We start from the raw sequence: 12,675 nt of genomic DNA on the forward strand, positions 1-12,675 counted from the left end.
GTCAGCAACAGGTGTGGCCAAAATAGCCGAATCCACTAATTTGAAGGGGTGTCCACATACTGTACTTTCATATATATTGTGTATTTGCCTCTACACATCCAATAAGTAATATTTGCATGTAGCATTTCATAGGACATTCTCAATATCAGCCGTCTTTAACATCTAATATAAGCATCACTTTAGCATTTACAGTGCATTCGGAAAGTATTCAGACCCCTTCACCCCTTGAGTGCTGAACCTATTGCGATGTTTTTTTGGGAAAAGCATATTGAGACGATTTCTGTTCACATGCAAATGTTCTGGTATGAGATTGATTTTATTTTTAATACAAACATGCAGATCAGAGTCCAGATTGTCTTGTTTTTACTAACCATGCAATGCAATGATATTTGTTTTACCTGCCATAACTGTTGGATGTTATTAAGATCTCTGAAACCTTCGATAATCTTTAAAATAGTCTACTTTTGACTTCCTTGACGAAATTCATAACAAAACCACCAATTCCCAGTGCAGGACAGAATATTCTAACTGATGGTTTTGATTTGAAAATTGTCGTAGACTATGTCTGTGTTCAAAATGACACCCTAAGTAGTGCATTATATAGGGAAAAGGGTAACATTTTGGATAAAGATGGCACACAAAGTAATGTTCTATATAGGGTACGGTGCCATTTGTGATGCAGCCTGTATCCATCTAATGAGGCAGGTTGATAGGAGTCAGAGTCAGGTTGTTGTTGCCCTGAACCTACTCATAAAGAACAGAGGACTGATAAACTACAGTCAACTGGTGCTCTAGGTTTATTTTCCTCATCCACCAACACATTATTTCTCTAAAGGGAGACAGTAAATGAAGGTCCTGTAACTTCCTCTACAGCTGTCGACACACTGGAAGAGCAAAGTATCAGACAAGCCTCAGAAAACCAGGAAGTCAAGTCTTACCTATCTATCTATTTTGCTCTTTGGATGGAACAAATAAAAGCTAATATCCTAAACAACAACATGTCATCTATTTTCCACCAATCCTATTACCTTGTTTTTATGTTTTGTTTGACCAGGTTATGCATTTCAAAAGAATTTCAAGGCAGGAAATTGTTTAGGATGTGTGACAGAAAGCATGCAGGGTTTTGCACACCCCAGCTCTTAGATCATTGCGCTGGATCTATGTTATTCTGATTAAGCACAAAAATGACTGGCTGTATCGTAGCAGGAGAATTAAAGTAGCATGTTAGGAGAATTAAATTAGCAGGTTAGGAGAATTAGGTTAAGGTTTGGAAAAAGGTTAGGCTTAGCTAAAATGCTGTACTCTTGCCACAACTGTAGAAGCCATCAGTTCTGAGAAACCATCCGTGTCACCACACCTGGAGCTGCTTGTGGATTTGACTGGTCTAAAACGCTTCCCCCTCCGACATCGTCAAAACACCAGATATACGGGTGTCGGCTAACGTGAATCTGATTGAATCAAGCCCTCATCCATATAATCACTGTAATAATGTGTCTGTTTATACATCTCTTGGATTTCATTCAGCTCTTTAGGCTTTGTATAAGACTTTGTAGCTGTACCCTTGCCCCTGTACCTCTTACCTCTAACCCTTGTTTATAACACTATAGTTATCCATTTACCATTACTCTAAATCTATCAACTACAAATGGATTAGGAGAAATGGGCACTTCATATCTAGTGGAATTGTAGTTCTCTGTTATCAAAAAGGGGCGGCATTGTAATATAAATTGGCCTATATTCATAAATCGTCTCTGAGAGGGAGAGCTGATCTAGGATCAGGTCCCCCCTGTCAGTGTAATCTGATATTCATTATGATCTAAAAGGCTAAACTGATCCTAGACCATTACTTCTACTCTGAGTCACTTTATGAATGTGGGAGTCAACTCCCACCCCCTGGTGTTGAAAACACCATGTTCTAGCCCACACAGCCGCCGAGTCGGTTGTAAACCAATGGGTATACTTTATTGGTGAATTATAAGCCATTTATAAACCCTCCATTGATCAACTTTTTAACAATCGCTTGTGGAAATATTGACCAAAAGGAGGAAGACCCAGGAAATATAACAAGAACACTAACAGAACAATAGGGATCCTGCACCTGCTAGGACCCCTAATAACATGTAACTCACATTAGGCTACATCATGTCAAACCGTTTCTCATTGCATAAAGATATCCATCAGCGTGACTTACACTGAGTGCACAAAACATTATGAACACCTGTTCATTCCATGACATAGGTTGACCAGGTTAATCCAGGTGAAAGCAATGATCCCTTATTGATATCACTTGTTAAATCCACTTAAGTCCGTGTAAATGAAGGGAAGGAGACAGGTTCAAGAAGGATTTTTAAGCCTTGAGACAATTGAGACATGTATTGTGTATGTGTACCTTTCAGAGAGTGAATGGGCACCGGTTTGTCTCAAGAACTGCTGCGCTGCTGGGGTTTTCACACTAAATTGTTTCCCGTGTGTATCAAGAATGGTCCACCATCTAAAGGACATCCAGCCAACTTTACACAACTGTGGGAAGCACAGTGTTCTTAATGTTTTGTGCACTCATTGTATGTGTAGACATATAGGCCTACAATATTTTTTGTTGATGGAAGAATAACACATGTTTTTGCTGGTTGGTTAGTAGGGTTGGATTTCTTGTCTTGATTGGTCCTCACACAGAATCTTTCCTCATTGCTGAGCAGGAGGGACTTGGAGTGTGATCACCGGCTAGAAGAGAGAACTCACACACTGAATTAAGAGATTAAAACCTTAATGTTAAAACAACATTCAATCACTGATGATAATTCAGATGACCTGTTCGGTATCTGGTCAAATACAGTATTTGAAATGATGAGAAAATGCCACTCAGCTCATTCTAGACACACCATAAGCATAGTATTGGTTGGCCTCCAACCGAACTTTGCATTTCAAGGAAGGCATGGACTGCATGGGACTAGAAATTAGCCTGGGCATTTACAACTCACTGGATAATTTTCTTTCCCTTTTTGTTCCCATCATAAGCAAAATCATGATAATTCTGTGATAAAACCCCAATTTAGACTGGCTTACTGGCCAATGGATCCGTCTGGCATTTGCCAGAATTGACCTATGGCCAGTTCGTTTCTGATTCTAGAGGATCCATTTCTACACTGACTCACCATTCGTTGTCCCGGGGAGCAGCAGTTGACCACCTTACAGCAGTAGGCAGCCAGCGTGACAGAGATAGCGATGAGAGCAGTATGTATCAGGACCAACTCAGCAAAGTAATGTGCAGTAGAATCCTGTTGAAAAGAATTGTAGCATTGTGTACTTTGTGTCATGTTTTTTCCTATTGTATGACATATTTGCCTCTTTACACATTTGATAAGTAATATTTGCTTGTAACATTTGATAGGACATTTTCAATCTCAGCCTACTTTAACATCTAATATGATCATCCCAGTTTGAACATCCTCTTTCTCCATATCCATTTACATTGAAATATTTCCAACACATACTGACATTGTCTGTACATACTCACAGTGATTGAATAGCAAGAATCATTGTGATCAGTGCTGTTGATTTCAACATATTTCCAGCAGCTATAACCATGTCTGTGTCCAGCCATGTCTGACACAGAGACGATCAAGTTGATCACTGATGCTACACAGGCCACTACCTGCATCCCCAGACAGGCCTTCAGCTGAGACAGGAGGAGAGGAGAGCAACTGAGAGCCGAATAAATGCCACTGATACAGTATATCTCACTTGTTTTGTCAAAGAACATCTACGCCTACAAATTGCATAACTTACAGTGGGAAGATGGAGATTCTGTGCAGCTATGGCCAAACTACCAGCTATGATCACCTGAAGAGAGTACAACAGTAAATGTACCATCAAACTCATAGTCTCAACACTCAATTCCTTCATTTGCTTGTCTTTTAATATCAATCAAGTGAGTGCAGGGGGCACATGTATGGTGGCCACTCACAAACATTGATCCAATGACATGTGTTAAATCTTCAACCAACATGCTCATGCTGTTGGTGAACATGACAATGACAGAACTTATGTAAAATACACTGAGAGCAATCTGAGCCACCTGAGGAGAGGAACAGAGAGAGGTAAAGTAAAATGAGCTACAGATTAAATAACATTTCATAGATCATAATACATTATAGTGACATTTAAATGGATTGCCAAACTACACAGACTACACTTCATTTATTTGCTCAGGATGATTTACCCCCAATGCTTTGGGTTGAGACTCCAGGTACTTCTGTTTTTTGTGAGGAGTTCTCTGAAAAGTCACTGTGACAAGGGGACCCTCTGCACCAGGCACGGCCTCTTCATCTGAAAATAACATTTGAGTAAACAGTCTTGCAATAGACTGTTGAACCTACTGTACTGTCTTTGGGAAGAGCGTATTGCACAGATTGCTGTTGACATGCAAAAGTTCTTAACTGTTAGATTTCCTCAATGCAGGACAATACATTCTAACTTATGTTTTTTACTGGCAAATTGTTGTGTTCAAAATGACACCCTAAGATGTGTCAGAGGAAGGCCCAAAAAGATTGCGTTTGTTTTTAAAGCAAACATGCAGATCAGAGTCCAGATTGTCTTGTTTTTACTAACCATGCAATGCAATAATATTTGTTTTACCTGCCATAACTGTTGGATGTTATTAAGATCTCTGAAACCTTCGATAATCTTTAAAATAGTATATTTTTGACTTCCTTGACGAAATTTATAACAAAACCACCAACGCCCCTAAACTCTTTGTGTGCCCCGTTATTTTTTATCCAATCCCGCCCCCTTGTTGTCAGAGGAATTTGACCCCTCTCTAGGCCCACACACTCCTCCCCCTTAACTGTTAGAGTTCCTCAGTGCAGGACAGAATATTCTAGCTGATGGTTTTGACTGGAAAATTGTTGAAGACTATGATCGTGTTCAAAATGACACCCTAAGTAGTGCACTTTATGGGGAAAAGGTTGTCATTTAGGGTGCCATTGCAAATGCATATGCATACCTGTATGTTCATTCAAAAGACTGGACTACAGTTTGTAGTTTGATTTAAAGCCTGCTTCTTTTATTTCAAAATGTGTGACTTCTACCCACATAGGTCAGCAGTGAAGACCTTTTCAGTATGCCACTGGGTTGTTGTGGAGGGGCACGCTCCTTAATGAGTGCTTTATAAATGCAAATCAATTAACATTAACACAAATCATGCTATCAGCTACCACAGCAAGTGAAATCACTGCAACACTTAACAAATAGCTGCAGTCAGTTTCAGAATGAGTGGCAAGAAATAAGTTGGTCCTTAATGATTAGAAAACTAAAAGCATTGCATTTGTGGCAAATCATTCACTAAACTCTAAACCTCAACTTAACCTACAAATACCCCAATGGTTATAATTATTGTAATCAGATACATTTTGTGCTCTTATAAGGCTATAGACATCCCCCTAATATTGCCACATTGATGCGAAATTGATCAGATAAACTAGTGTTCATTATTATGCCTCTGTCAGAAACAGAGGTTTACTGTTTGTTTTACTGTTAACTGAGAGCTGTGGCAATTTTAGCATGTAAATCTTGGTAGGCCAAAAAATACCAAAAAGTGGGATACATGCCAGCAAAGCCACTACACAACACAACACTAAACAATACATGAAGTGCACTATAATGGTGACAAACGGTGCCCACAAACTGTTAGGGCCTACATAAAGCTGTCTCAACATCTTATCACTTCTACACCTGGCTATCAGCGGAGCCTGGTCTAGCAGCAAAACAGTTAATTGTGCCTCATTTAGTGCCTTTCAACAAAAAAAAGGTGCTAATATGGCTGACTTGCTTAAACGAATGTGGTTTCTAATGACAATTGAGATGTACAAACTATGGCATGAGGGGATTAAGACATTAATGAGCGAGCTAGGTTGGACGTACTCAATATAACTATTTGTTTAGCACTTTTGAAATGTACAGCAACAGAATTCAGAACATGGGCCGTTCTTACAGTGTTCTAGCTGTACACCAAGTCAGAACTGTAGGATAAATAAAGGGGGCATATAAGCTGACAATGAAAGCTCTTACAATATTCAATGATTACATTTCTCTAAAACAGGTTATAGGCTACATGTGTACCACCAAGTCAGAACAGTAGGCACAATTAAGAGAGGTAAATATACCAAATTATTAGGGTGAGGCATATGTCCTACTAACATGTTACTACACAACATACACTTATTATTACTTTCTTAGTTACAATAGACATATCTCCCTGGAATATTACAGCATTTATGCAGCAGCATACAATACATTTTTAGACTCACCTTGTTGTACTGTGCTCACTTGAACAGGAAGGTGGCGCGGCGGTCCTTTGTGGGACGATTTTGTCATCAAAGTATGGCTTTCTCTGGATTTATGGTGCATTCAAAACAACTGGGAACTCTGAAAAATAACAAAATTAGAATCATGATGATTTAATTGATCTTCAGGCCGTAGCTCTCGAAAGAGAACAGATTTACAATTCCGAGTATTTTCCCAGTCGGAGCTCGTTTATTCCCGATTTCCCAGTTGTCTTGAACTCACTGATGTCAGGTTTCGCAGTTCCGAGTTAACAGTTGTTTTGACTGTGGCACACATCATGCTTCATTGACAGCATAGTCTATGTTGAATGTTCATCATTTTAAACTTGGAAAAGAGCCCCTTAATCCCAGATTTGGGACCACACTGCCAATCCACTGAATAGCAGGATAGTGATTGCTTTGCAATGCTTGCAGTTATCCACCGTCACTGATTCCTTCCAAACCACTCATTGTTGAATTTGTGATTTCCAACTTGTGTAATGTTTATGTCCAATGGCCGATGAGCATCGATACGTTTTATCTGTAATTTCTCTTCATTATTTCACTTCATATGAGAAGGATTGAAAAGGATTTGCCAGTAGATTGTCGACTGAATTCATGATGACTGCTAGCTAAGATTTTGAAAGTATGTTGACATGATCAGTTCAATCAAAGCTACTGTACATACAGTGCCTTGCGAAAGTATTCGGCCCCCTTGAACTTTGCGACCTTTTGCCACATTTCAGGCTTCAAACATAAAGATATAAAACTGCATTTTTTTGTGAAGAAACAACAACAAGTGGGACACAATCATGGAGTGGAACAACATTTATTGGATATTTCAAACTTTTTTAACAAATCAAAAACTGAAAAATTGGGCGTGCAAAATTATTCAGCCCCTTTACTTTCAGTGCAGCAAACTCTCTCCAGAAGTTCAGTGAGAATCTCTGAATGATCCAATGTTGACCTAAATGACTAATGATGATAAATACAATCTACCTGTGTGTAATCAAGTCTCCGTATAAATGCACCTGCACTGTGATAGTCTCAGAGGTCCGTTAAAAGCGCAGAGAGCATCATGAAGAACAAGGAACACACCAGGCAGGTCCGAGATACTGTTGTGAAGAAGTTTAAAGCCGGATTTGGATACAAAAAGATTTCCCAAGCTTTAAACATCCCAAGGAGCACTGTGCAAGCGATAATATTGAAATGGAAGGAGTATCAGACCACTGCAAATCTACCAATACCTGGCCGTCCCTCTAAACTTTCAGCTCATACAAGGAGAAGACTGATCAGAGATGCAGCCAAGAGGCCCATGATCACTCTGGATGAACTGCAGAGATCTACAGCTGAGGTGGGAGACTCTGTCCATAGGACAACAATCAGTTGTATATTGCACAAATCTGGCCTCTATGGAAGAGTGGCAAGAAGAAAGCCATTTCTTAAAGATATCCATAAAAAGTGTTGTTTAAAGTTTGCTACAAGCCATCTGGGAGACACACCAAACATGTCGAAGAAGGTGCTCTGGTCAGATGAAACCAAAATTGAACTTTTTGGCAACAATGCAAAACGTTATGTTTGGCGTAAAAGCAACACAGCTGAACACACCATCCCCACTGTCAAACTGGTGGTGGCAGCATCATGGTTTGGGCCTGCTTTTCTTCAGCAGGGACAGGGAAGATGGTTAAAATTGATGGGAAGATGGATGGAGCCAAATACAGGACCATTCTGGAAGAAAACCTGATGGAGTCTGCAAAAGACCTGAGACTGGGACGGAGATTTGTCTTCCAACAAGACAATGATCCAAAACATAAAGCAAAATCTACAATGGAATGGTTCAAAAATAAACATATCCAGGTGTTAGAATGGCCAAGTCAAAGTCCAGACCTGAATCCAGACCTGCCTGCATCCGTAATGGGTCAGCGGTCAAACGACCTCCTCCCATCACTGTAAAACGCTCCCTGAAACACTTCAGCGAGCAGGCCTTTCTAATCGACCTGGCCGGGGTATCCTGGAAGGATATTGACCTCATCCCGTCAGTAGAGGATGCCTGGATATTTTTTTAAAATGCCTTCCTAACCATCTTAAATAAACATGCCCCATTCAAGAAATTTAGAACCAGGAACAGATATAGCCCTTGGTTCTCCCCAGACCTGACTGCCCTTAACCAACACAAAAACATCCTATGGCGTTCTGCATTATCATCGAACAGCCCCCGTGATATGCAGCTGTTCAGGGAAGCTAGAAACCATTATACACAGGCAGTTAGAAAAGCCAAGGCTAGCTTTTTCAAGCAGAAATTTGCTTCTTGCAACACTAACTCAAAAAAGTTCTGGGACACTGTAAAGTCCATGGAGAATAAGAACACCTCCTCCCAGCTGCCCACTGCACTGAAGATAGGAAACACTGTCACCACTGATAAATCCACCATAATTGAAAATTTCAATAAGCATTTTTCTACTGCTGGCCATGCTTTCCACCTGGCTACTCCTACCCCTGTCAACAGCACTGCACCCCCAACAGCAACTCGCCCAAGCCTTCCCCATTTCTCCTTCTCCCAAATCCATTCAGCTGATGTTCTGAAAGAGCTGCAAAATCTGGACCCCTACAAATCAGCCGGGCTAGACAATCTGGACCCTTTCTTTCTAAAATTATCTGCCGAAATTGTTGCCACCCCTATTACTAGCCTGTTCAACCTCTCTTTCGTGTCGTCTGAGATTCCCAAAGATTGGAAAGCAGCTGCGGTCATCCCCCTCTTCAAAGGGGGGGACACTCTTGACCCAAACTGCTACAGACCTATATCTATCCTACCATGCCTTTCTAAGGTCTTCGAAAGCCAAGTCAACAAACAGATTACCGACCATTTTGAATCTCACCATACCTTCTCTGCTATGCAATCTGGTTTCAGAGCTGGTCATGGGTGCACCTCAGCCACGCTCAAGGTCCTAAACGATATCTTAACCGCCATCGATAAGAAACATTACTGTGCAGCCGTATTCATTGATCTGGCCAAGGCTTTCGACTGTTTCAATCACCACATCCTCATCGGCAGACTCAACAGCCTTGGTTTCTCAAATGATTGCCTCGCCTGGTTCACCAACTACTTCTCTGATAGAGTTCAGTGTGTCAAATCGGAGGGTCTGTTGTCCGGACCTCTGGCAGTCTCTATGGGGGTGCCACAGGGTTCAATTCTTGGACCGACTCTCTTCTCTGTATACATCAATGAGGTCGCTCTTGCTGCTGGTGAGTCTCTGATCCACCTCTACGCAGACGACACCATTCTGTATACTTCCGGCCCTTCTTTGGACACTGTGTTAACAACCCTCCAGGCAAGCTTCAATGCCATACAACTCTCCTTCCGTGGCCTCCAATTGCTCTTAAATACAAGTAAAACTAAATGCATGCTCTTCAACCGATCGCTACCTGCACCTACCCGCCTGTCCAACATCACTACTCTGGACGGCTCTGACTTAGAATACGTGGACAACTACAAATACTTAGGTGTCTGGTTAGACTGTAAACTCTCCTTCCAGACCCATATCAAACATCTCCAATCCAAAGTTAAATCTAGAATTGGCTTCCTATTTCGCAACAAAGCATCCTTCACTCATGCTGCCAAACATACCCTTGTAAAACTGACCATCCTACCAATCCTCGACTTTGGCGATGTAATTTACAAAATAGCCTCCAATACCCTACTCAACAAATTGGATGCAGTCTATCACAGTGCAATCCGTTTTGTCACCAAAGCCCCATATACTACCCACCATTGCGACCTGTACGCTCTCGTTGGCTGGCCCTCGCTTCATACTCGTCGCCAAACCCACTGGCTCCATGTCATGCACAAGACCCTGCTAGGTAAAGTCCCCCCTTATCTCAGCTCGCTGGTCACCATAGCATCTCCCACCTGTAGCACACGCTCCAGCAGGTATATCTCTCTAGTCACCCCCAAAACCAATTCTTTCTTTGGCCGCCTCTCTTTCCAGTTCTCTGCTGCCAATGACTGGAACGAACTACAAAAATCTCTGAAACTGGAAACACTTATCTCCCTCACTAGCTTTAAGCACCAACTGTCAGAGCAGCTCACAGATTACTGCACCTGTACATAGCCCACCTATAATTTAGCCCTATCAACTACCTCTTTCCCAACTGTATTTAATTTATTTATTTATTTTGCTCCTTTGCACCCCATTATTTTTATTTCTACTTTGCACATTCTTCCATTGCAAAACTACCATTCCAGTGCTTTACTTGCTATATTGTATTTACCTTGCCACCAAGGCCTTTTTTGCCTTTACCTCCCTTCTCACCTCATTTGCTCACATTGTATATAGACTTGTTTATACTTTATTATTGACTGTATGTTTGTTTTACTCCATGTGTAACTCTGTGTTGTTGTATCTGTCGAACTGCTTTGCTTTATCTTGGCCAGGTCGCAATTGTAAATGAGAACTTGTTCTCAACTTGCCTACCTGGTTAAATAAAGGTAAAATAAAATAAAAATCCAATCGAGAATCTGTGGAAAGAACTGAAAACTGCTGTTCACAAATGCCCTCCATCCAACCTCACTGAGCTCGAGCTGTTTTGCAAGGAGGAATGGGAAAAAATGTCAGTCTCTCGATGTGCAAAACTGATAGAGACATACCCCAAGCGACTTACAGCTGTAATCGCAGCAAAAGGTGCCGCTACAAAGTATTAACTTAAGGGGGCTGAATAATTTTGCACGCCCAATTTTTCAGTTTTTGATTTGTTAAAAAAGTTTGAAATATCCAATAAATGTGGTTCCACTTCATGATTGTGTCCCACTTGTTGTTGATTCTTCACAAAAAAATACAGTTTTATATCTTTATGTTTGAAGCCTGAAATGTGGCAAAAGGTCGCAAAGTTCAAGGGGGCCGAATACTTTCGCAAGGCACTGTATAAAGTGATTTGACATAATTTTATCTGTGGCCAATGACCTTGAGCCTTCTTGGATGGGCACTTCTAATGTTACTCTATGGCAGCACCCAAGGGGCTAGAATTATTTAAAGAAAACAAAAATGAGAACATGTTTGTGTGTAGCTTTATTAACTCAAGGATATATATTTTTTACATTGTTTGCAAACTGATATGTGACACCAAAATAACATTTATTTGTATTGTATTTTTTGCTATAAATGTGTGGCTCTACCCCACCTGCCATGAACGACGGGTCGCCACTGACTGAGGCCTATTAGAAGGGACATTAATCATTGGAATAAAGAGCCAGGATTTAAACAAATTCTAAACGTTTCATTGACATGTCACTTTCACTTTAGATAAAAGGTACGTGCACATGTAGTTTCTCATAATTCAATAGCTCTCAGTAATACAATAGTTTGAGAACTTGCCAATGCTTCACGTTGAAACAATAACTTAATATGTTTATAGATTAGTTATTAAATGGTTTAGGAAAAAGCCACAATTTACAGCAGGCAATCTAGCGGCATGAGGAACGAGGGATTGTGGAATGAGGAAGTGAGACAGGAGTTGACGGATTTCAGCCTGTTCCATTTGAGTGGACCATTCTGATTCGCAGGACTCGAGTAGACAGATGATGATCTCGCAGAAATCAGACAAATCTCCCGCTGAAACTTAAGTTAGGACTGGACCAAGGTGCAGCATGGTAAGCGTACATTTTCTCTTTATTAAAAATGACGTTAACAAAACAAAGAACAAAACCAAACCGTGAAGCTTTGGGCTATGTGCCCTGAACAAATTCAAAGTTAACTTCCCAGAAAACAGGTTGGGGAAAAGGGTACCTAAGTATGGTTCTCAATCAGAGACAACGATAGACAGCTGTCCCTGATTGAGAACCATACCAGGCCAAGACATAATAAATAAATAACATAGAAAAAAGGACATAGGATGTCCACCCTAGTCACACCCTGGCCTAACCAAAATAGAGAATAAAAAGCCTCTCTATGGCCAGGGCGTGACAGTACCCCCCCAAAGGTGCGGACACCGGCCGCAAAACCTGACTCTAAAGGGGAGGGTCCAGGTGGGCCTTCTTACGGCGGCGGCTCTGGTGCGGGACGTGGACCCCGCTCCACCTCAGTCTTGGCCCACTCGCAGCGTGCCCCGGACTGAAGACCCTCGTAGAGGGCGCCTCTGGACTGAGGGGCGCCTCTGGACTGAGGGGCTGCGGCTCTGGACTGAGGGGCTGTGGCTCTGGACTGAGGGGCTGCGGCTCTGGCAGCTCCGGACAGGAGGGAGGCTCTGGCAGCTCCGGACAGGAGGGCGGCTCTGGCAGCTCCGGACAGGAGGGCGGCTCTGGCCGCTCCGGACAGGAGGGCGGCACTGGCAGCTCCGGACAGGAGGGAGGCTCTGGCAGCTC

General features: G+C 41.7%; 1 protein-coding gene across 2 annotated transcripts; it reads right to left on the reverse strand.

Moving 5' to 3' along the window:
* Positions 1–1,936: 1,936 nt before the first annotated feature.
* LOC110506734 lies at positions 1,937–4,796 on the reverse strand. Of its 2 annotated transcripts, XM_021586567.2 has the most exons (7): positions 4,636–4,796; positions 4,220–4,326; positions 3,965–4,075; positions 3,787–3,840; positions 3,515–3,676; positions 3,153–3,275; positions 1,937–2,721 (listed from the first exon to the last, which is right to left on the reverse strand). In XM_021586567.2, the coding sequence occupies exons 1-7, from the start codon at positions 4,640–4,642 to the stop codon at positions 2,683–2,685; spliced, it is 603 nt and encodes a 200-aa protein (XP_021442242.1). In that variant the 5' UTR covers positions 4,643–4,796; the 3' UTR covers positions 1,937–2,682. The 2 variants fall into 2 exon arrangements, with proteins under 2 accessions (XP_021442242.1, XP_036820149.1); XM_036964254.1 differs by lacking the exon at positions 3,965–4,075.
* Between the last annotated feature and the right edge of the window lie 7,879 nt (positions 4,797–12,675).

Source organism: Oncorhynchus mykiss, chromosome 26 (genome assembly GCF_013265735.2).
Source record: "Oncorhynchus mykiss isolate Arlee chromosome 26, USDA_OmykA_1.1, whole genome shotgun sequence".
NCBI lineage: Eukaryota > Metazoa > Chordata > Actinopteri > Salmoniformes > Salmonidae > Oncorhynchus > Oncorhynchus mykiss.